Source organism: Piliocolobus tephrosceles, chromosome 18, assembly GCF_002776525.5.
Source record: "Piliocolobus tephrosceles isolate RC106 chromosome 18, ASM277652v3, whole genome shotgun sequence".
Lineage (NCBI taxonomy): Eukaryota > Metazoa > Chordata > Mammalia > Primates > Cercopithecidae > Piliocolobus > Piliocolobus tephrosceles.
The window spans coordinates 46,527,969-46,551,049 of NC_045451.1; the positions used below are offsets into that span (position 1 = coordinate 46,527,969).

The 23,081-nt window shown below is 39.8% G+C and overlaps 1 protein-coding gene across 2 annotated transcripts in view; it reads right to left on the minus strand.

Annotated features, from left to right (window-relative positions):
- Positions 1-16,109: 16,109 nt before the first annotated feature.
- GALNT1 (polypeptide N-acetylgalactosaminyltransferase 1) overlaps positions 16,110-23,081 on the minus strand; it is a 123,628-nt gene continuing 116,656 nt past the window's right edge. For both annotated transcript variants that reach the window (XM_023207685.2, XM_023207684.2), the window contains one exon: positions 16,110-18,120. In XM_023207685.2, coding sequence (XP_023063453.1) covers positions 17,974-18,120 — 147 coding nt within the window. In that variant the 3' untranslated portion in view covers positions 16,110-17,973. The remainder of the gene's footprint in view (positions 18,121-23,081) is intronic.

Below are 23,081 nucleotides of genomic sequence, written 5' to 3' on the forward strand. Positions count from 1 at the left end.
CCGCCGTGTGAGGTGTGATGTATCGGTCTGCACCTAGTAGGGGATGTCTCCCAGTTAGGATACTCAGGGGTCAGGGACCCACTTGAGCAGGCAGTCTGTCCATTCTCAGATCTCAACCTCTGTGCTGGGAGATCCAGCACTTTGCTCTCTTCAAAGCTGTCAGACAGGGGCATTGACCTCTGCCGAGGCTTCTGCTGCTTTTTGTTTAGCTGTGCCCTGTCCCCAGAGGAGGAGTCTTCAGAGGCAGGCTGGCCTCCTTGAGCTGTGGTGGGCTCCACCCAATTCGAGCTTCCCAGGGGCTTTGTTTACCTACTTAAGCCTCAGCAGTGGTGGGCACCCCTCCCCCAGCCTTGCTGCCGCCTTGCAGTTAAATCTCTGACTGCTGTGCTAGCAGTGAGGGAGGCTCCATGGGCGTGGGACCCTCTGGGCCAGGTGTGGGATATAATCTCCTGGTGTGCCATTTGCTAAGACCCTTGGTAAAGCGCAGTATTAGGGTGGGAGTTACCCAATTTTCCTGGTGTTGTGTGTCTCAATTTCCTTTGGCTAGGAAAAGAAATTCCCTTCCCCCTTGCACTTCCCAGGTGAGGCGATGCCTCACCTTGCTTCAGCTCTCGCTGGTTGGGCTGCACCTGCGGACTAGTGCCAACTGTCCAATGTGCCCCAGTGAGATGAACCTGGTACCTCAGTTGAAAATGCAGAAATCACCCATCTTCTGTGTCACTCATGCTGGGAGCTGGAGGCTGGAGCTGTTCCTATTTGGCCATCTTGGGCACACCCCCCTTGACTTCTATTTTTATTGCACTGTGGTCTAAGTGTGTGGTTGGTATGATTTCATTTTTTTAAAATTTATTGACACTTGCTTTATGGCGTGTAGTCAATCTCGGAGTATATTCCATGTGCAGATGAGGAGAATGTATATTCTGTGGTTGTTGGATGGAGTATTCTCCAGATGTCTATTAGGTCCAACTGGTCAAGTATTGAGTTTAATTACAGAATATCTGTATTAGTTTTCTGCCTCAATGATCTGTCTAATGCTGTCAGTTAGGTTTTGGGTTTCCCACTATTATTATGTGGGTAAGTCTCTTCATAGGTCTATAAGAACTTGTTATGAATCTAGGTGCTCCATTGTCATGTGTTAAGTACTGCTTAATTGAACCCTTTATCACTAGGTCATGCCCTTCTTTGTCCTTTTTTATCACTGCTGGCTTCAAGTCTGTGTTGCTGATATAACAGCAACTCTTGCTCTTTTTTGTTTTGTTTGCATGATAGACCTTTTTCCATTCTTTTAATCTGAGCCTATGGGTGTTATTACATGTGAGATGGGTCTCTTAAAGACAGCAGACACTTGGGTCTTTTTCTTTTATCCAACTTGCCACTCTATGCCTTTTAACTGGGGAATTTAGTCTGTTTACGTTAAAGGTTAATATAGATATATGAAGATTTAATCTTGTTATTGTTGTTAGCTGGTTGTTATATAGGCTTGCTCGTGTAGTTGCTTTATAGTGTTTGTGGGCTATGTACTCAAGTGTGTTTTTGTGGCGGCAGGTATTCTTTCACTTTCATGTTTAGCACTTCTTAACGACCTCTTATAAGACAGGTCTAGTGATAATGAATTCCCTTAGCATTTGTGTGTCTGAAAATGGTTTTATTTCTCATTCATTTAGGAAGCTTAGTTTGGTAAAATATGAAATTCTTGGTTGGAATTTCTTTTCTTTCAGAATACTGAAAAGAGGCTGCCAACTCTTCTGGTTTGTAAAGTTTCTGCTGGAATATCCACTGTTCGCCTGAAGGGTTCCCTTTGTAAATGACCTGTTCCTTCTCTATAGCTGCCTGTAAGATTTTTTCTGTTGTGTTGACCTTGGAGAATCTGATAACTATGTGTCTCAGGGAAGGTCATCTTATATAGCGTCTTGCAGGGGTTCTCTAAATTTATTGAAGTTGCATGTTGACCTCTGTAGCAAGCTTGGGGAAGTTTTCATGGGCAATATCCTCAAACATGTGTTCCAAGTTGATTATTCTTTTTTCCCTTTCAGGAATGCCAATTAGTCATAAATTTGGTCCCTTTTTATTATCCCATATTTCTCAGAGGTTTTGTTCATTTCTAAAGGTTCATTTTTTCTTTATTTTTGTCTACCTGAGTTTATTTGAAGGAGCAGTCTTTGAGCTGTGAGACTCTTTCCTCAGCTTGATCTATTTTGTTATTAATGCTTTCAATTGTATTCTGAAATTCCTGTAGTCAATTTTTCAATTCCAGAAGTTCAGTTTGGTTCTTTCTTAAAAAGGTTATACCATCTTTCAACTCTTGTATTGTTTTACTGTTCTCCTTGGATTGGGTTTCAACTTTTTCCTGTTTTTTTTTTTTTTCGTTTTTTTAGCTTCAACTTTCTTTCGTTTCTTTTTTTTAAGCTTCCTTGCTATCTAGATTCTGAATTCTATATCTGTCATTTCAGCCATTTCAGTCTGGTTAAGAGCCACTGCTGGGGAGCTTGTGCAATTGTTTGGAGGTAAGAAAACACTCTGGCTTTTAGAATTGCCGGAGTTCTTGTGCTAGTTCCTTCTCATCTGTGAGGGCTGTTGTTCCTTTATCTTTTGAAGTTGCTGTCATTTGGATGGGGCTTTTTATGTTCTTTATTTCCCTTGAGGGTTTGACTGTGGTGTAAGTTGACTATAGTTGATTGGCTTTGTTTCTGGATGCTTTCAGAGGGCAAAGGCTCTGTACAGGATTTTTACTTGTTGCTAGAACCCTGCATTGGGTTTCACAAGCAATGAAAGTGGGAAGAATTTTTGGTGGTTCAGGCTGCAATCAGTAGATGAGGCTTAACAGTAAGGGCTTGTACATCCCTATGAAGCTACCAATGACTTTCTCCACATAATTGGAAAAAAAAGAAACTACTTTAAAGTTCATATGGAACCAAAAAAGAGCCCACATTACCAAGACAATACTAAGCCCAAAGAACAAAGCTGAAGGCATCATGCTACCTGGCTTCAAACTATACTTACTACAAGGCTACAGTAACCAAAACAGCATGATACTGGTAACAAAACAGAGATATAGACCAATGGAACAGAACAGAGCCCTCAGAAATAATGCCACACATCTACAACCATCTGATCTTTGACAAACCTGACAAAAACAAGAAAGGGGGAAAGGATTCCCTATTTAATAAATGGTGTTGGGAAAACTGGCTAGCCATATGTAGAAAGCTGAAACTGTATCCTTTCCTTACACCTTATACAAAAATTATTTCAAGATGGATTACAAGGACTTAAACGTTAGACCTAAAACCATAAAAACCCTAAAAGAAAACCTAGGCAATACCATTCAGGACATAGGCATGGGCCAGGACTTCATGACTAAAACACCAAAAGCAATTGCAACAAAAGCCAAAATTGACAAATGGCATCTCATTAAACTAAAGAGCTTCTGCACGGCAAAAGAAACTACCATCAGAGTGAACAGGCAACCTACAGAATGGGAGAAAATTTTTGCAATCTACCCATCTGACAAAGGGCTAATATCCAGAATCCACAAATAACTTATATAAATTTACAAGAAAAAAATCAAACAACCCCATCAAAAAGTGAGTGAAGGATACGAACAGGCACTTCTCAAAAGAAGACATTTATGCAGCCAACAGACACATGAAAAAATGCTCATCATCACTGGCCATTAGAGAAATGCAAATGAAAACCACAATGGGATACCGTCTCACACCAGTTAGAAAGACAATCATTAAAAGGTCAGGAAACAACAGGTGCTGGAGAGGATATGGAGAAATAGGAAGACTTTTACACTGTTGGTGGGACTGTAAACTAGTTCAACCATTGTGGAAGACAGTGTAGTGATTCCTCAAGGATCTAGAACTAGAAATACCATTTGACCCAGTGATCCCATTACTGGGTATATACCCAAAGGATTATAAATCATGCTACTGTAAAGACACATGCACACGTATGTTTATTGCGGCACTATTCACAATAGCAAAGACTTGGAACCAACCCAAATGTCCATCAATGATAGACTGGATTAAGAAAATGTGGCACATATACACCATGGAATACTATGCAGCCATAAAAAAGGATGAGTTCGTGTCCTTTGTAGGGACATGGATGAAGCTAGAAACCATCATTCTCAGCAAACTGTCGCAAGGACAGAAAACAAAACACCATATGTTCTCACTCATAGGTGGGCATTGAACAATAAGGACACTTGGACACAGGATGAGGAACATCACACACTGGGGCCTGTTGTGGGGTGGGAGGAGGGGGGATAGTATTAGGAGAAATAGCTAATGTAAATGACAAGTTAATGGGTGCAGCACACCAACATGGCACATGTATGCATATGTAACAAACCTGCACGTTGTGCACATGTACCCTAGAACTTAAAGTATAATAATTAAAAATAAATAAATAAAAGTAAGGGCTTGTAGATAGACTCTAGCTGAGCCATGTGCCTCTCAGTGTATTTCAATGCATTGGCAGCAGTGCTCTCTGGTGGGGCAAACAGGGTTGGGAGAGAGACAATCCCCTCACTAAGTCCATTCCTGGCTCTTAAGGGAGCCCCCTCCAATCACTGGTGCCGTGCCTGCCTTTCCTTAGCCTCAAAGGGGGCTCTGGTGAGCTGTGCTCCTCCCTCCCTTTGAGGTGGTCCAAGCCAAAGGTTAGGTCACCGGGAGACCCACAGCTCTCTGGAGGCCCACTGAGGTCCTCTGTGCTTGGCAGAGTGAGAGCAGGTTGTGGGGTATATCTGTGGTCTGTGGGTGGTCTGTTGATGCAGTAGGTCAAGGCTGGAGCATCTCTGGGCAGGGCAGTGTTGTTGTGGGTGTGCAGCTGGTGTGGTGCCCATGTCTCGGGTTTTTTTTGCCAGTAGTCAGCAGTGGGATTTGCGGCAGTATTCACAATAGCAAAGACTTGGAACCAACCCAAATGTCCATTAGTGATAGACTGGATTAAGAAAATGTGGCACATATACACCATGGAATACTATGCAGCCATAAAAAAGGACGAGTTCGCATCCTTTGTAGGGACATGGATGAAGCTAGAAACCCTCGGGTTTTTGTTTTTGTTTTTTTTTTTTTTTTTTTTTGCCAGCAGTCAGCAGTGGGACTTGTGGCACTATTCACAATAGCAAAGACTTGGAACCAGCCCACATGTCCATCAATGATAGACTGGATTACGAAAACGTGGCACATATACATCATGGAATACTATACAGCCATAAAAAAGGATGAGTTCATGTCCTTTGTAGGGACATGGATGAAGCTAGAAACATCATTCTGAGCAAACTACTGCAAGGACAGAAAACCAAACACGGTATGTTCTCACTCATAGGCGGGAATTAAACAATGAGGACACTTGGACACAGGATGTCCTCACATCACACACCAATAGGTCTCCTTCTGATGAGTGTTTCAGAATTTGGCCTGACCAGCTTTTGTCCCAAGCCTTCTGCACCCAGATTGCTGGGCTATTAGGCATTCAGGGACACGAGGCTTCCCTGGGGAGAGGCTGTGGCTGCCAGACAGGCCACACCCCTCCCAGATTGGCCCAGCAGAAGCAGGCAAACCCAGCTCCTGTGTCAGCCCATGAACCCCTGCCTCACTCTTCCCAGCACTTTGAGAGTGAGGGTTCTTCCTTCACTTAAGTTTCAGCCACAGATCTCTGTGCAGTACTCCTGGGCTGCATGCTGTAACCCTGGGAGATTAGGAGTGGGTCCATGGCTTTGTTGTCCGGCCCCTCAAGGTTGAGCACCAGCCATGCAGGGGCTGGGGGAGCTCCAGGTCCTCCCAGGATGCCAACAAAAATGCTATAGTGGAAGTTGCTAGCAAAAGCACTCTGTTGGGGCAGAGTAGGCTGTGCTGTGTGCCCGCTCCTATGGGAGTGGCCAGAAAGGGACTCTGGGATCTGTCAGTGGACAGGTGGGTGCACAGGTCAGATATGCCATGCAGGAAAGACAGCCCTGCTCTCTCCAGGTTCAGTAGTCAACAAAGGTTACAGTCTCATACAGAAATATGTAGAGCCTTGGGGGATGAGCATCTATGGCCATATTTTGTTACAGCTGTCCCCATGCAAAGAGGCTCAAACTCTATCTCTGCTGACTCTCCAGGCAGTTCCCCCTGCCAACTCATATGCCCATGGGGGTCATAGGGTCTCCTGCAGCTAGGATCTTGGAGATCTGTAATGAGATTGGGCTTGTCTTCAGTTACTTCATCCAACCCTTTCTTAGGAGTTGTTCAGGGCCAGGAATAAGTTCCAGAGCTTGGCAACCCCATGCAGGGTTCCGAGCTTCCTCTCTCTTCAGCCCTGGTGTCTGAATCATCTCTCCATTGACTCTCAGTGCTTTCTCCCCAAAGATCTGTTCAAAGTGTGATGGTTTACTCTATATTTTGGTCTCTCTTGGTGGAGGATGTTCTTCCTGGCTGCCTCTAGTTGGCCATTTGTCCCTCTCTTGCACTTTTAAATTTGTTCCTATTTTATTTTTTGATACTATTTTAAGTGGAATTTTAAAAATTTCATTTTTGAACTGTTCATTGATGGTGTATGTAAATACAACTGAGTTTAGTATATTGAGCTTTGTCATGCAGCCTTGCTAAACTCATTTATTAGTTCTGATAGTTTTTTAGTGGGTTCCCTGAGATTTTCTAGATATAAAATGATGTCATCTGCAAAAATAGTTTTATTTCTTCCTCTTCAATCTGGGTGCGTTTTCTTGACTAGTTGTTCTGGCTAGAACTTTCAGTATAATGTTAATGTTGAATAGATGTGGCAAGAATAGACATCCTTGCATGTTCCTGATCTTACAGGAAAAGCATCCAGTCTTTCACCATTAAATATGATGATAGCTGTGGACTTTTCATTGGGGTCCTTTATCAAATTGAGGAAGTTCCCTTTTAGTCCCAGTTTTGTTTGGTTGTTTTAACTATAAAAGGGTGTTGGATTTCCTGTTCTCTAGTAAGATGATCATGTGGCTTTTGTTCTTTAATCTGTTAACATGGTGTATCATATGGATTGATTTTCAAATGTTAAAACAACTTTGCATCCATAGGATAAATACCACTTCATCATGGTGTATAATCCTTTTAATATGCTGCTGCATTTGGTTTACTAGTATCCTGTAATGGCTATTTGCATCTACAGGCATACCTCAGAGATATTATAGGTTCAGTTCCAGACCACGGCAATAAAGTGAATATTGAAATAAAGTGAGTCACACAAATTTTTTGTTTCTCAGCGCATATAAAAGTTACATTTACACTATACTGTAGCCTACTAAGTGTGCAATAGCATTATGTCTAAAAACAAAACAATGTACATCTTAATTAAAAATACTTTACTGCTTTTTAGCATTTTTTAATGCTAATGTTCACCTGAGACTTTAGTGAGTCCTAATCTTTTTGCTATTGGAGTCTTGCCTCAATGTTGATGGCTGTTGACTAATCAAGGTGGTGGTTGCTGAAGGTTGGGTGGTTGTAGAAATTTCTTAAAATAAGACAACAATGAAATTTGCTACATTGATTGAGCCTTCCTTTCACAGAAGATTTTTCTGATGCTGTATGATAGCATCTTACCCACAGTAGAAGTTCTTTCAAAATTGGGGTTTTCTTAAACCCTGCCTCTGCTTTGTCAACTAACTTTATGGAATATTCCAAATCTTTTGTTGTCATTTCAACTATGTTCACAGCATTTTCACCAGGAGGATTTCATCTAAAGAAAACATTTTCTTTGCTCATCCATAAGAAGTAACTCCTCATCCATTCAAGTTTATGATGAGATTGCAGTATTCAGACACATCTTCAGGATAATTCTAGTTCTCTTGCTATTTCTACATCTGCAGTTACTTCCTCTACTGAAGTTTTGGATCCCTCAAAGTCAGCCATGAAGGTTGGAATCAACTTCTTCCAAACTCCTGTTAGTGTTGGTATTTGACCCCCTCTCATGAATCATGAATGTTCTTAATGGAATTTAGAATGGTGGATCCTTTTCAGAAGGTTTTCAATTTGCTTTGCCCAGGTCATTCAAAGAAATCACTATCCATGACAGCTATAGCCTTATGAAATCTTATTTCTTAAATAATAAGACTTGAAAGTCTGAATTAATCCTAGGCCATGGGCTGCAGAATGAATGTTGTGTTAGGAATGAAAATATCAATCTTGTTGTACATCTCCATCAGAGCTCTAGGTGTACTGTCAATGAGCAGTAATGTTTTGAAAGGAATCTTTTTTTCTGAGTAGTAGTTCTCAACAGTGGGCTTAAAATATTTAGTAAACCGTGCTATAAACAGATATGCTGTCATCCAGGCTTTGTTGTTCTACTTGTAGAACACAGTCAGAGTAGATTTAGCATAATTCTTAAGGGCACAAGGATTTCTGGAATGGTGAATGAGCATTGGCTTCAAATTAAAGTCAACAGCTGCAATAGCTCCTAACAAAAGAGTCAGTCTCTCCTTTGAAGACAGGTATTGACTTCTCCTCTCTACCCATCAAAGTCCTAGATGGCAACTTCTTCCATTTTAGGTTAGATGCCTGCAATCAACAGAAGGCTGTTTTGTCTACATTGAAAATCTGTTGTTCAGTGTAGCCACCTTCCTCAATGATCTTAGATTTTCTGGATAATTTGCTGCAGCTTTTGTATTAGCACTTGATGCTTCACCTTACACTTTCATGTTATGGAGATGTCTTCTTTCCTTATACCTCATGAACAACCTCTTTATTTTCAAACTTCACTTCTGCAGCTTCCTCGCTGCTCTGTTTTCATAGAATTGGAGACAGCTATGGCTATGCTCTGAATTAGGATTTTGCTTAAGGAAATGTAGTTGGTTTGATCTTCTATCCAGACCATTAAAACCCTTAAAAATTTCTCCATATCAGCAATAAGGCTGTTTTGCTTTCTTATCATTTGTGTGTTCACTGGAGCAGCATTTTAATCTTCCAGGCACTTTTATTTTGCATTTACAACTTGGCTAACTGGTGCAAGAGGCCTAGTTTTTTGACTGTCTCAGCTTTCAACATGGCTTCCTCACTAAGCTTAATCATTTCTAGCTTTCAATTTAAAATGAGAGATATGTGACTCTTTTTTTCACTCTAACACTTAAGAGGCCATTGTACGATTATTAATTGGCCTTATTTCAAAATTGTTGTGTCCCGGGGAATAAAGAGGGCTGAGGAGAGGGAGAGAGACAGCAGAAGGACCAATGAGTGTAACAGCCCACATGCACGCACACACGCACGCACACACAATTTATCATTTAAGTTCATCCTCTCATACGGGTGTAGTCTGTGATGCCCCCAAACAATTACAATAGTATCATCAAATACCACTGAACCCCTTAACAGATATTCTAATAAAAAAGTTTGAAATATTGCAAGAATTACCAAAATGTGACACAGAGACATGAAGTTAGCACACGCTGTTGGAAAAATGGCACGGTGAGACTTGCTTGATGCTGGGTTGCCACAAACCTTCAATTTATAAAAAACACAGTATCTGCAAAGTGCAGTAAGATGAGGTATACCTGTATATTCATCAGAAATATACAGGTATACCTGTTTTGCTTGTTTTGTTTTCCCTTGTTACGTCTGTCTGGTTTTCGTATCAGGGTAATAATGCTGGCTTCATAGAACAAATTGAGAACTGTTCCCTCTTCTTTTTGTAAGAGTTTGTGAATGATTGTTGTTAATTCTTCTTTAAACGTTTAGTAGATGTATTAGGTTGAATAGTGTATCTGAATTTCATCTATTCAGAATATCAGCATAAGACTCGGTTTAGAAATATGACTTATTCCTGGGGCTGTTGTAACAAAGTATTATAAATTGAATGGTTTAAACAACAATTTTTGACTGTTTTGGAGGTTAGAAGCCTAAAATCAACGTGTTGGCAGGGTTGGTTCTTTCTGAGGATTGTGAGGGGTTATCTGCTTCATGCCTCTCCTAGGTTGTGGTAGATTCAGACACCCTTTGGTTTGCGGATGGTGTTTCTCCGTATCTGCACATCATCTTCCTTCTCTCTGTGTCTGTGTCATTTCCGCGCCACTCCCCTCCCCTTTTTTTCCCCTGAGAGGGAGTCTCCCTCTGTCGCCCAGGCTGGAGTGCAGTGGCGCGATCTCCGCTCACTGCAAGCTCCGCCTCCTGGGTTCACGCCATTCTCCTGCCTCAGCCCCGCCGTAGCTGGGACTACAGGCGCCCGCCACCACACCCAGCTAGTTTTTTTGCACTTTTAGTAGAGACGGGGTTTCACTGTGTTAGCCAGGATGGTCTCCATCTACTGTCCTCGTGATCCACCCGCCTCAGCCTCCCAAAGTGCTGGGATTACAGGCGTGAGCCACCGCGCCCGGCCGTCATTTCCCCTTTTAATAAGGACATCAGTCATACTGGGCTAGGGTTCACTGTAATGATCTCATTTTAATTTGCTTACCTCTGTAAAGACCTAACTTCCAAATAATGTCACATTCTGATGTATTAGTGGGTAGGACTTAACATGTCTTTCTTACCAGTGGACACAATTCAGTTCACTGCAGTCTATGCAGATCCAGTTAAGATAAGGTCATAATGGATTAGACTGGGCTATAAATTCAATATAACTAATGTCCTTATAAGAGGAGGCAGACAAGAAAGACACAAAAACATGCAGAGAGTAATGCCAAGTGAAGACAATGGCAGAGATTGCAGTGAGGCATCTGACAAGCCAAGAATTGCCAGCAACCACAGAATCGAGAAAACAAGAGTCTCCTTCAGAGCCTCCACTCTCTATCTTCTCTCCTTCCAGGTCAATGCATGTATTTGATCATCAAGGCTGTTTTTTTTTGTTTGTTTGTTTGTTTGTTTTTTTAATTTAAATCCCTTTATCTTTTTTCTCTGTGGTTCAGTTTGGACATTTTTTATTGACCTGTGCTCAAGTTCACTGATCCTTTCTTGTGTGTGTCCAATTTGCTGTAAATCCCATCCAATGAATTTTTGATTTTAGATACTTTGGTTTTAGGACTTTTTTCCCCCTAGTTTCCAGGCCTCTTCTGAAACTTCCCATCGTTTTACTTATTATATCCACATTTCTCTGTATACATTTTTAAAACACTGAAGAATTTGCCAATTCCAACATCTAGGTCACCAGTGGGTCTGCATTTTTTATTGACTGTTTTCAAAAATAGTCAATAAAATAGCCACTTTATTAGATGTGGTCAATTTCCATTTTGTAGTTGGCTCTAGAAACAGCCCTAAGGTCTTAGACATGGTCTTAATTTCTACATATGCCCTTCTTGGATTTCAACATAAAGTTAACAGTATTTATCAAGCCCCTCCAAATTTGAACTTCAATCTGTGTTTGTGGTACTGGGCAACTGCTGAGACCGCTGCTCAGATCTTTCTGCCTTTTGGTGGTTTTCTGTGACCATCTTGGAGTTTCATTCTGTGCACACAAATTTAATCAGCCAACCATCTGAGGAAAGTTTGTATGTAGATTTGGGGACTTCTTTTTCTGATTCCTTGCAGTCTAGGATTTCCTTTCTCTATTTCCAGCCTCTGTTTGCTCTCAAATAAGATCTGACTCCTCAGCCTAATATTATTCATCACCATCTGCATGAACTCTACCTTCAGTGTGCTGAGTGCATGGAGGACACTCTCTGGGAAAAAGCTGTGATCTTACCCAGTGAACACCTTTTTAACAGGGATCAAATGCCCTACACTTTCTGTTCACTCACCTGGGGCATCACTCTAAATAATATTTTGTTCCAAATTATTACTAAGCTTTAGTCTGATACAAGCTAGTCTTGCATTGCCAGAAGCTAGAATTAATTTTTGTTAATATTCACACATGATGGCTTACTTCCTCTTTTTGATAGTAATTTCGTATCTGAATTTAGTTAGTGGGAGTATGGGGGTCAGGATTGACAGCTTTTTTTCTTTTTTTCAAAGGACTTTATTCTTTTTTTTAAGACAGAATCTTGCTCTTCTGTCCAGGCTGGAGTGCAGTGTTGCAATCTCGGCTCTCTGCAACCGCCGCCTCCCAGATTCAAGTAATTCTCATGCCTCAGCCTCCCAAGTAGATAGGACTACAGGGTCACCACCACACCGCATAATTTTTGTATTTTAGTAGAGATGGGATTTCGCCATGTTAGCCAGGCTGGTCTCAAACTCCTGGCCATAAGTGATCCACTCACCTTGGTTTCCCAAAGTGCCAGGATTAAAGGTGTGAGCCACTGTGCCCTGCCAAGACTTGTTTTATTCTGATGGTTTTCAGGAAGTGGTATAAATCTTAAGACTCACTTTATTTTCTTGATCTGTGGACTTCATGAATGTGGCATTAAATCCCTGATCTACATGAAAGGAAGCCTATGATTACAGAGGCGGCACCATCATCTCATGTACTACCTGGAAAAGGGGCACAGTCAGTCAGATTACCCTTTGGTTTCAAGAGGCTGACTTCCCTATCCACCCTTCACTTGTAGGTGTTAACACCTATTAATATTCCAACTGAAGATGCAGAGATTTTTGGTTTATTGTTTGTTTTGTTGAGACAGTCTCTCACTCTGTCACCCAGGCTGGAGTGTAGTGGCGTGATCTTGACTCACTACAACCTTTGCCTCCTGAGTTCAAGCCATTCTCCTGTCTCAGCCTACTGAGTAGCTGGGATTACAGGTGTGCGCCACCATGCCCAGCTAATTTTTGTATTTTTAGTAGACATGGGGTTTCACCATGTTGGCCAGGCTAGATTTGAACTCCTGACCTCGAGTGGTCTACCCACCTCAGCCTCCCAAACTGCTGGGATTACAAGCGTGAGCCACCATGCCCAGTTGTATCTTTGGTTTAATTCCCCAACTTTGTTCAGGCCCCCAGACTCTAGGCATTATACTTTGCTCTTAGAAGAGGAAGGGCTTTCATACTTAAGAGTTACAATTATCATCGAAGTTCGTGTTTATCATTTTTCAAATTTGTCTGGTCTTTAGGAATTTTCTGTATTTTCTGGTAAGTTCAGTATTCCACTTTAAAGTATATTTGTGGTAACTTATTCAGCCTTTGGATGTTTTGTAGCAGTGCAGGACTTTTCAGAAAAACTTGATGCCAGCAGGGTGAATACCTTCATCACTTTCCCCAGCACTTTATTGAGGCATAATTTACATACAGCAAAATGCATATATCCCAAGTATACAGCTCACTATATTTTAAAATATATACACACATACATATATATGTATATGTTACTACTGCAATCGAGATTATAGAACATTCCATCATTCCAGAAAGTTCTCCTATGCTCTTCTTCAGTCTATACTCACCCCCAAAGATAACCATTCCGTATTTGTTTTTGAGCTTCATATAAATGGAATAGGTCTAGCTTCTTTTGTTCAACAATGTTTTAAAGATTTACCTACATTGTTTTGCCAGTATATCATTTTTATTATTTTTAGAGACAAGGTCTCAGTCTGTCACTCAGGCTAGAGTGCAGTGGCATGATCACAACTCACTGCAGGTTTGAACGCCTGGGCTCAAAGGATCCTCCCACTTCAGCCTGCTGAGTAGGTAGGACTATAGGCGTGTACCACCATGCCCAGCTGATCTTTAAATTTTTCTGTAGAGATGGTGTCTTGCCATCGTGCTCAGGATGGTCTTGAACTCCTGGGCTCAAGTGATCCTGCCTTGGCCTCCCAAATTGTTAGGATCACAGGTGTTAGCCATTAAGCCCAGACCATTCTTTTAATTGCAGACTGGTATCCAATGTATAAATATACCATTACTTGATTATTAAGCTTGTTGACAGTTATTTGGGTAGTGTCAGATTGGAGATATTATAAATAAAACTGCTATTCTTGTACAAGTCTTATAGTAAAAACACACCCTCATTTATATCTTGGGTAGATCTTTAAAAGTGGAATCACTAAGTCACAGGGTAGGCATTATGTTTACCTTTATAAGCAACCGGCAAACTGTTTCCTGAGGTGATTAAACCATCTTGGACTTCTATCAGTTGTTCCACATTCTCACCATTTGGCGGGTATGCAGTGGTATTTCATTGTGGTTTCATTCTACATTCCCTGATGGCTGATGTTTGATTGCCACTTCCTATGCTACCCCTGTATCTGAAGAGCTTCTGTGAAGTATGTATTCAATTCACTCATTGTTAAACTGCGTAGATGTTACAATGGTTTTAAAATGTTCTTTGCTTTCCTTTGTTAGTTCTGTGTATTGTGAATATTTTCTCTTAGGCTGTGGCTTGCCTTTTCACTTTAAAAGTATCTTTTTGATGAGAAGTATCTAATTTTGATGAAATTTGTCAGTTTTTTTGTTTAACCTTCCTGAGATATCTTCGCCTAAGATATCCTTGTCTACCCCAATGTCATGAAGATAGTCTGTGTTTCCTTTTACAAGATGTATTGTTTTGCCATTCACATTTAGTTCTATAATCCATTTTGAATAAATTGTGCATGGTATGAAGAAGGCATCAACATTGCTTTTTACCAGACATCCAGTTACTTCAACTCCAACTGAAAAATCTTTCCTTTTTCTATTGAATAGCTTGTTTTTGCTGAAAAGCCAATAACAATATATATGTGAGTCTATTTCTAGACATGTCTATTGATCTATTTGTTGTTTACCCTAACTCTAGTACCATACTCTCTTAACTGTTGTAGCTTTAGAGCAAGTCTTGACATTGGGTAGTACAAGTGCTCCAATTTTATTTTTCTTCTTCAAAATTATCTTGGCTACTTAGCGTCTGTTGCATTTTCATATATGTAGCTGCCAATTTCTACAAGATAGCCTTGTAGGATTTTGATTTCATTGAATCTAGATATCAATTTGTGGGGAACTGTAATCTTACCATTATGCAGTACTTCAATCCATGAGCATAGAATATCTATTTATTTTGGTGCTCTATAATTCTTCCCAGCACTGTTTTGTAGTTTTCAGAGTAGAGGTCTTGCACATCTTTTGTTAACTTTCTTCCTACTTAGAAGTTTGACTTCTTTGATGCTATTACAAATGGCATATTTCAACGTTGAATTTTCAAGTGTTTGTTGCTAGGGTAGAGACACACAACTGAATTTCATATATTTGCCTCATATTCTGCAAAATTATCAGTCCTGGTAGATTATCAAGCAAATGCTTGGCAATCTTCAAGAAATCAGAGAATGGAGAAAATGTCATCTAATTAGAAACAGATCTAATTTTCCAAATGGCTTAAAAAGTGACTCATTCTTTGTATACAACCCCTCACAGTTATGACCTCAGAAACACTACCTTCTAAGTTTCTTTTTACTTTGAAGAACAGGTAACTATAGAGTTAAATTTGCTCTTGCTATACTTCTTGGAAGATGAGAAGAGTATCAAATCCTTACAAAGAGGAACCTCTGTTTTTCAGCTAAACGTAGAATGGGAGCAATGACGACATGGCCTGCATGATGTCCTCCATCCGCAGAATGGATGAATATTCCCAATGTTCAATGGCAGCACGATTTCTCAAGAATGCCAATTAAGACAGAGAGATATATTAAAATAGACTGGGACCGGCATGAATAGATTTGCGAGATTCAAATTATCCTTAATTGTCACATTTAAGAATTCCTCACTGGTTAAATAATAATCCCATTTTTTCATCCTTCATTTTATCTTTTCTTTCTTTTTTTTCTTAGAGACATGGTTTCTTCTATGTTGCCCAGGCTGGAGTGCAGTGGCACCATCATAGCTCACTGCAACCTCAAACTCCTGCCCTCAAGTGGTCCCACCATTTCAGCTTCCCAAAATGCTAAAATTACAGGTAGGAGCCAGTACCCAGCCATTGTTTTCCTTTTCATTCTTTTCTTCCCAATTTGATTTATAATAGAGTGATAAGCATCTGCCTAATTACAAATAATTATGACAAACAGGGATCCACTCTTTCAAATAAAACCAATGTAAGGCACAACTATACAGGAATATTTTGTATTTTCAAAGTATTTAGGAATTCTTTAATTAGAAAAATAAAGGCAATGGGAATATCTATCAGGTTCTAAAAGTACCCATGAATTAAATCACTTACATCTCCCACTTAAAAAACAAAACAAAACCTTAAATCACATTGCTGTTAAGCTTTCACACAGTAGGAAATAAGACCAAGCTATGCTGGAGTACAAAAACCTGAAATTCTGAGCGTGAAAATAATTTATTGATTAGACATCTTGCTTATTCAAGCATTAGGCCTACTGGAGATAGAATTAACACAGCTCATGGAAAAGGGGGAAAAAAAAAATCCATCCAGCACCTGCTTCCTTTCAAATTTCCTGGGGACATGGTTTATGCATTTTGTACTATAGCCTCACCCTAAAGCATCCCCATGTGCTTGATGTTGATTAACTTGAACAGGATATGAGAAACTTTGTGTACACTCAACCTCGCAAATATAATTAGCGATGCGACTTTCGGAAACATTCATAGGCACAAGAAATAGCACTGCCTGCAGTGAAAGTCCTTGATAATCAAAGAAAAGAATTCCATTAAATATAATTTTACAAATATGAAAGAAAATATATGCATTTTTGCCAACAGACTGCTCTACATATCAGGAAAAATGTCTTAATGAGATTTCTCCTATGAGATTAAAAGGTTACCTTTTAATTGACAACTTTTAACTGACACTCAGGTGATTCTGTGGTATTTAAAAAAATCAGAGAAAAATAAAACTGATTTAGCCTAAAATTTAGGAAAAGAAATGCAAGCCTATTAATATGGAATAATAGCTGCACTTCTTTGGCTAAGTCATTAAAAAATGCCAATTAAACATTTTCAGTCAAATTTTATTTAAAAAAAAGCAGCAGATAAACATTACAATTCAATAATCTAATCTAAATATGCACTTGACAATGAAGCATATCTGAGTATGGAGTGAAAAAGGTTTTCCAAAAAACCATCAAATATATTATCTCCAAATACCCAAATAATAAATCACTTCTGCAGGCCTTTTGTTAAGTGGAATCATAAACAAAGAACTGAAGATTTATTGCTGTGAAAACAAATCTGTGGTACAGTAGTACGAATCTTGGGTATTTAGCATAATCAGTTGGGTCAAGAAGTTGGAAATGTGGTAAGAAATGTGTGTGTGTGTGCACGTGTCAATCTATAAGCCGGCTGACCCAGGAGCGACTGAAACATCTAATTTGTTCAGTTGAGATCAGACATTGTTAAATTTCCATTTTTTAGAAGGCAATTAAAAATTACAATTCCAACAGCCCACAAACCAAACAAAAAAAACTGTAGAGAGAAAGTAAAACTATATTCAAAGAGCCTTTTTTTTTTTCAGCTCAATTTCAGCACCCCAAGGAAAATAAAAGCATCCATGACTATCACAGATGAAAACAAAATGAATGTCATTGGAATCAGTTATTTTTCCCCACTGAGGTATAAAATCTAGATAGAAATTTGATACTATACTATAACAAATTGTACTTCTCATAGTTCTAATTTCCTTTAAACCCTGTTTAATATAGTTTTTTCTTGTTGTCGTTGTTGTTGTAAAAATGTTGTTTTCATGATTCTGAATCTGGTTCCAGTTCTTTTATTTTTATATCAATATTTAATATATACTGGCTACCAGTTCTAATCAGGAAAAAAAATCTTGGAAATCTCTTCATTATGACAGCACGTTCAGCAGAAATTACTGATGTGCAAGCAAACCATAAAAGGTACAGTTCTCCAGAAAGCATATTTTGTTGATTTTTTTTCATTGTCTCAATATTCTTTACCATGATTTTCGGAGAAAGACTCTTTCAGTCTTGTAAACATCAGTGTGCACAGTCTCATTACTATGCAGTTTCACGTCCATGGACAGGAAGGCTGGTTCACAGCTAGTGAAAAGCTAGAGAAGTCTAAGTTTTAATGGCTGATAAACCTTACATCCTGCAGAGGAGGAAAGCACTTTTCCTTTTTTGCTACTTAAGAATGTGGCAGAAATGTATGCTGAGGTAGCCCAGTCAATCCTTATTTTTTTCGGTTTTTTTTTGTAAATTTGGTCTCAGAATATTTCTGGCAGGGTGACGTTTCGAAGAAGCCACTGCTGGGACCGACTTCCATTGCAGTCTCTAATGCTGGGCACCTGGCTATCCTCTTCTGTGGCTTTATCCAGGCACTGATTACTGTTCACATGCTGCAGGGTTAATTTCTGAAAGTAACAGAAAAAATCTTAACATGAGAGTGGAAGAAAACAAAACACCTCAAGCATCAGTTTTGGTGATTATTAAATTACTCTGTAGAAAAAAGAGTTTTTTTGGAAATATACATTTAAAAGACAATGGAGAAAAAGTAGGTAGGTGGATGGATGGATATATATATAGAGAGAAGAAGAGATAGGTAGAAAGAGGTACCGAGGGAGAAAGGCACTGGAGTCCAGTAGGGTACACTTGACTTGCTGCAAGATGACCTAAATTCTAAGTCCTAATTCTGGCATAAGCTCTGTAACACTATGAGAAGCTTCTCTTTTTTTGTGCTTCAGTTTCCTAAACAACAAAAAAAGACCAGATTAGTGGTTCCTAATTTAGGATTCTCAACCTATTTTCAAACAGCTATTTCAAAATTGTTTCATTTCTCTATGATAAGGCTGTTCAAGTTAATTCTGTGATTTCAAAGCTCAAGTTTTTAGAAACTCAGGTGTTTCTGATAACTCAAAATCGTAAAAATGTCGGGACAGCTGAGATTTAGTAAAAATTAATCTTATGCCTATGTCCACAGCAAACCCAGAGGCTATTCTGGTGGTTAAAGGAGATGGTGTGGTACAGAAAGAAAAGCACAGGAATGTGGAGTTGAGTTCATAGCCTGGGTAACTTGAGGTTTCTCATTTTAAAAATTAGGATCACATTACATATTTTGAGCAGATTTTGGGAAACTACATAGATAATGAAGATAAAGTACATAGTGCCTCATCTACAAAGGAGATTCTTAATAAATGGTTAACAGACATAGCTATATATTTTACTTATTTAAGTTCTAGATTTGATGCTGCAACATGTTGTTAGGATAATTTTGAAAGGGCAGGGCAGGTAAGAATTAACAGATAGATAGTTAACAATGATCCACATCAATGATTGTGATAATATGCTCTGGTCATGTTAAGGACTTCAAAGTAGTTGTATACAGGAATGTGCATTAAGCATTACTCTACGAATGCAAATTAACTCGAAGGAAATGTAAAATGCTTAACACATAGTTATCTGATTCTTTTACTCATGGCTCTATTTTAATGTAGTTCTTTTATCTGAAACATTTCATTTTCATGAGGCCTTTTTTGTACCTATTAGAACTTAAAACAAAATCTAGTAATTGTATACTACTTAGGCTTCCAGCCATTTATTATTCTTCTGTGTTGTGGTCAAAGTAGGACCTGGCAGATGACAGTCTACCTTTGCAGATGTCACTATTGACAGTGTCTTTAGGTTCAGGATTCTATCTTTAATGCTTCCAAATGTAAGACTAGAACCTGGAAGAGTCAGCAAGGCTGTGGGAATTTTTTTTTCTTTTTTTAAATGCAGACTTTGTGTAGTTTATTGAGAGGAGGGGCTTTGCAGTCAGACATTCCTGGGGTGATTTCCAGATTTGTCACACACCAACTATATGCTTCTGAGCAAAAACTTAAACTCTTTGAGACCCAGTTTCCTCATCTATAAAAAGGGGACAAAAATACCTCACCAGGGTTTCATGAGGAAACACTGAGATAAAGTGCTGCCTATTCCAGAGTAAATGCTTGATAAATGGTACAATGACATTTACATACAATGGTAATTTGCATTTATAGAGTAATGCTTATTATTGGAAAACACAACATCCTAGCAATGTCCTGAGCAGTCATGGACACAATCCAGCAGCCAGAGCGCTGCGGCTTAGTGTGCACATTGCTGCCAATGCCTTCAGTCTCAGGAAAGACCAAAACAAGAGAAACTCGCAAACATTCTGGGAGTTCCCGCAAAGCTTACCCCAGTGGCCTCCCTCATCAGGCCCATGGTCACTATTACTAAAAACAAAAAAACCCCAACTAAGCACAACGAAAAATTTAGTTGGGAGAGTTGGTCTCTTTCAACCCAATTTCTAAAAATGTGCATTTCACTCATCTAGATTCATTAAAATAAACCCATCACAAAGACATAGGTTATTGCTCTGTGCTGAGTATTTAACTGTTCGACATCAGGACAGAATCCCCGTAACTTGGAAGGTAAGAAGCACCCCCAGGAAGCCTAGACTCTGGTGGAGAACCCTGTTCCAGATACAACTCTGGCTGCTGACAGCAGGCACACAGCCTTGTGGGTTGGAACCCTGTGGGTAGGATGCTGTCATCAAGCACTCCTCAGAGGACTCAGGCAACACCAGCTAGTCTCCATCCAGAGAGAGCTGGACTAAGGCATCAGGACAAGCAGTTGACAAGCATCTAACTGTACACCTTTGAAGAAGAGGATAAAAGCTATAATTAATCATTGAGTAAAGTCTACCTGCATCCTAGAAAAAACAATTTGCCAACCTCCTACTCCTAATCTCTAGATGCAACTAGGTCTAAAATCTGCCTTTTATTCCAGAAAGGACAGATACACACAGTCAAAGCAAAAGAGCCCAGTGCCTTATTATAAATTTTATGTAACATGTAATATAAAGAAGACTCAAAACTATTAATTGAAAATAGTGTGGGACTGTACAAAGAAACCTGGATGGAGAATCAAGAATTCCAGATTTGAGATCTAGTCATACTATCTGGCTGCTTGGGGACCTTGGGCAATTAATTTCCTTGGGAAATTAATTCTGAGTTTCAATTCCTACTTGTATAAAAAGTATCCTGGGTTTAATTTCTAGGGTTACTTTGAAATCTAAGAATTCATGATTTTAGATTACAGATAATTGACATAGTATTCTGTTGTTTTTCTAGACTGTTGTGTTTTCAATGGATGAAGGCAGGATGATTCTGATGGGCTGCTCCCCTCCAGTGCTTCCCCTGCAGTCTGCTCAGGCTGTTGGACCTGCACTGCAACTCAACTTCTCCCTCTGCCCAGGGAGAGGGAGGTATTCCTTTTACAGGTATTGACCCAAATAGTGCTCCCTAATAAACATCCTGAATGCTCAACTTTATCTTGGAGTCTGCTTCTGGGAGAAATCAACTCCCAGTATTACTGGTTTATCTCAGCAGGAAAAAACCTTGCAAAGTGATCTACCAGTTTTAAAACTTCACACTCATAACTGGCTCTTTCTAAATACTCTATCTCCAGCTTTTTACCTGTCTCATCAAACATTTACTTTTGGAATACTGTTGTGGTAGACTGTGTAGGTTGGCTAGCCAACAGTCCTTCCCAATCCCTGTATCTCTCTTGGTTATCTCACACTCTAACGACTAGAAAACCAAAGACTTGCTTTCCCAGCTTCCTTTGCAGCTGGGGGTCACCATGGGATGAAGTTCTGGTCCCTAAGACATAAGCAGAGCCTGCTAAGGGGGTTCCAGAAAAACCTTTTACTTTGCTAATGAAGAGCAACACATGTAGTGTACCATTCCCCTTCCCCTCCCGCTTCTGCCTGGAGTTGGGATGTGACAGAGCTGCAGCAACCATCTTGTGGCCACAAGGAAAAGCTAAGAATATTACAACAATGTTATCCCTGACATCACTATGCCACTGAATTTACTTACCGCTAGACTTATGTAAGAAAAATAAATCCCTATTTGTTTTAGCTATAATAAATAGGTTTTTAAAAATACTGCCTAATAAATATACTGTAATTTTCCAATAAACTTAAAAGTAAGAGGTTTTTCATTTTTAAAATTTTGTGGTTGTCACAATGGCTATGGGGTGCCACTAACACTTACTGTCTGGAGCCAGAGATGCTACACACCCTGCAATGCATGGGGCAGTCACACCCAAAATGGCAGTAGCACATACCATGGGAAACCCTGGAACAGCACATTCAGGCCATTTCCAATGGCCATATTAACTGAGCTATTATTATAGGTAATATTATTTTTTCTATAGTCTGACATTGTGAAAGGAGACCCAGGATTTATAAAAGATGATCTCTGTCCTCTCGGATCTAACAATCTAATAGTGGAGAAAAGATTGCTAGATAAATAACTACAAAGAAGTACAGCTTTATAGAGGTCAGAGATGACTAATTAAGTTAGGATTGACAGAGTTAATTTCAGGCTAGGATTCATGGAAGTGATGTCAAAGCTGGATTCTTAAGAATGGGTAAGGTTTGTCAGGCAGAGGGAAGCATATTATCTTAGCTGTGAACTAGGAAAGTATAAGGTATGTTCACAGAACAGCATATTGATGATTAAAGTAGACCATGGTTGGTGTATAACACAGTATAGGGAAGAAAGATGGCCAAAGTCGGTAACTTTGGACAACATTTCCATTTAAGGAGTAGGATGAAGGAGAGACAGCCAGGCCAACAAAAGGAACAGAGAGCAAACTAAGAGAAGAACATAAACAGTAGTGCATCTTATGGCCAAGGGATAAGAGGATATGAAAATATCAGGTCAGGCTGAGTGCGGTGGCTCATGCCTATTATCCTAGCACTTTGGGAGGCTGAGGCGGGCAGATCACCTGAGGTCAGGAGTTCAAGACCAGCCTGGCCAACATGGTGAAACCCTGTCTCTACTAAAAGTACAAAAATTAGCTGGGCATGGTGGCAGGTGCCTGTAATCCCAGCTATTCAGGAGGCTGAGGCAGAAGAATAGCTTGAACCAGGAAGGTGGAGGTTGCATGAGCCGAGATCATACCACTGCACTGCAGCCTGGGTGACAAGAATGAGAATCCATCAATCAAAAAAAAAAATTAGAAAATATCAGGCCAGGCATGATGGCTCATGCCTGTAATCCCAGAACTTGGAGAAGCTGAGGCAGGTGGATCGCTTGAGTCCAAGAGTTCAAGACCAGCCTGGACAACATGGTGAAACTCCGTGTCTACAAAATTACAAAAATTAGCTGGGCATGATGGCATGTGCCTGGGTCCTAGCTCCTCTGGAGGCTGAGGTGGGAGGATAGCTTGAGCCTGGGAGGTGGAGGTTGTGTGAGCTGTGATTGTACCACTGCATTCCAGCCTGGGTGACAGAGCAAGATCCTGTCTCAAAAAAAAAAAAAAAAAAAAATTTCATCTG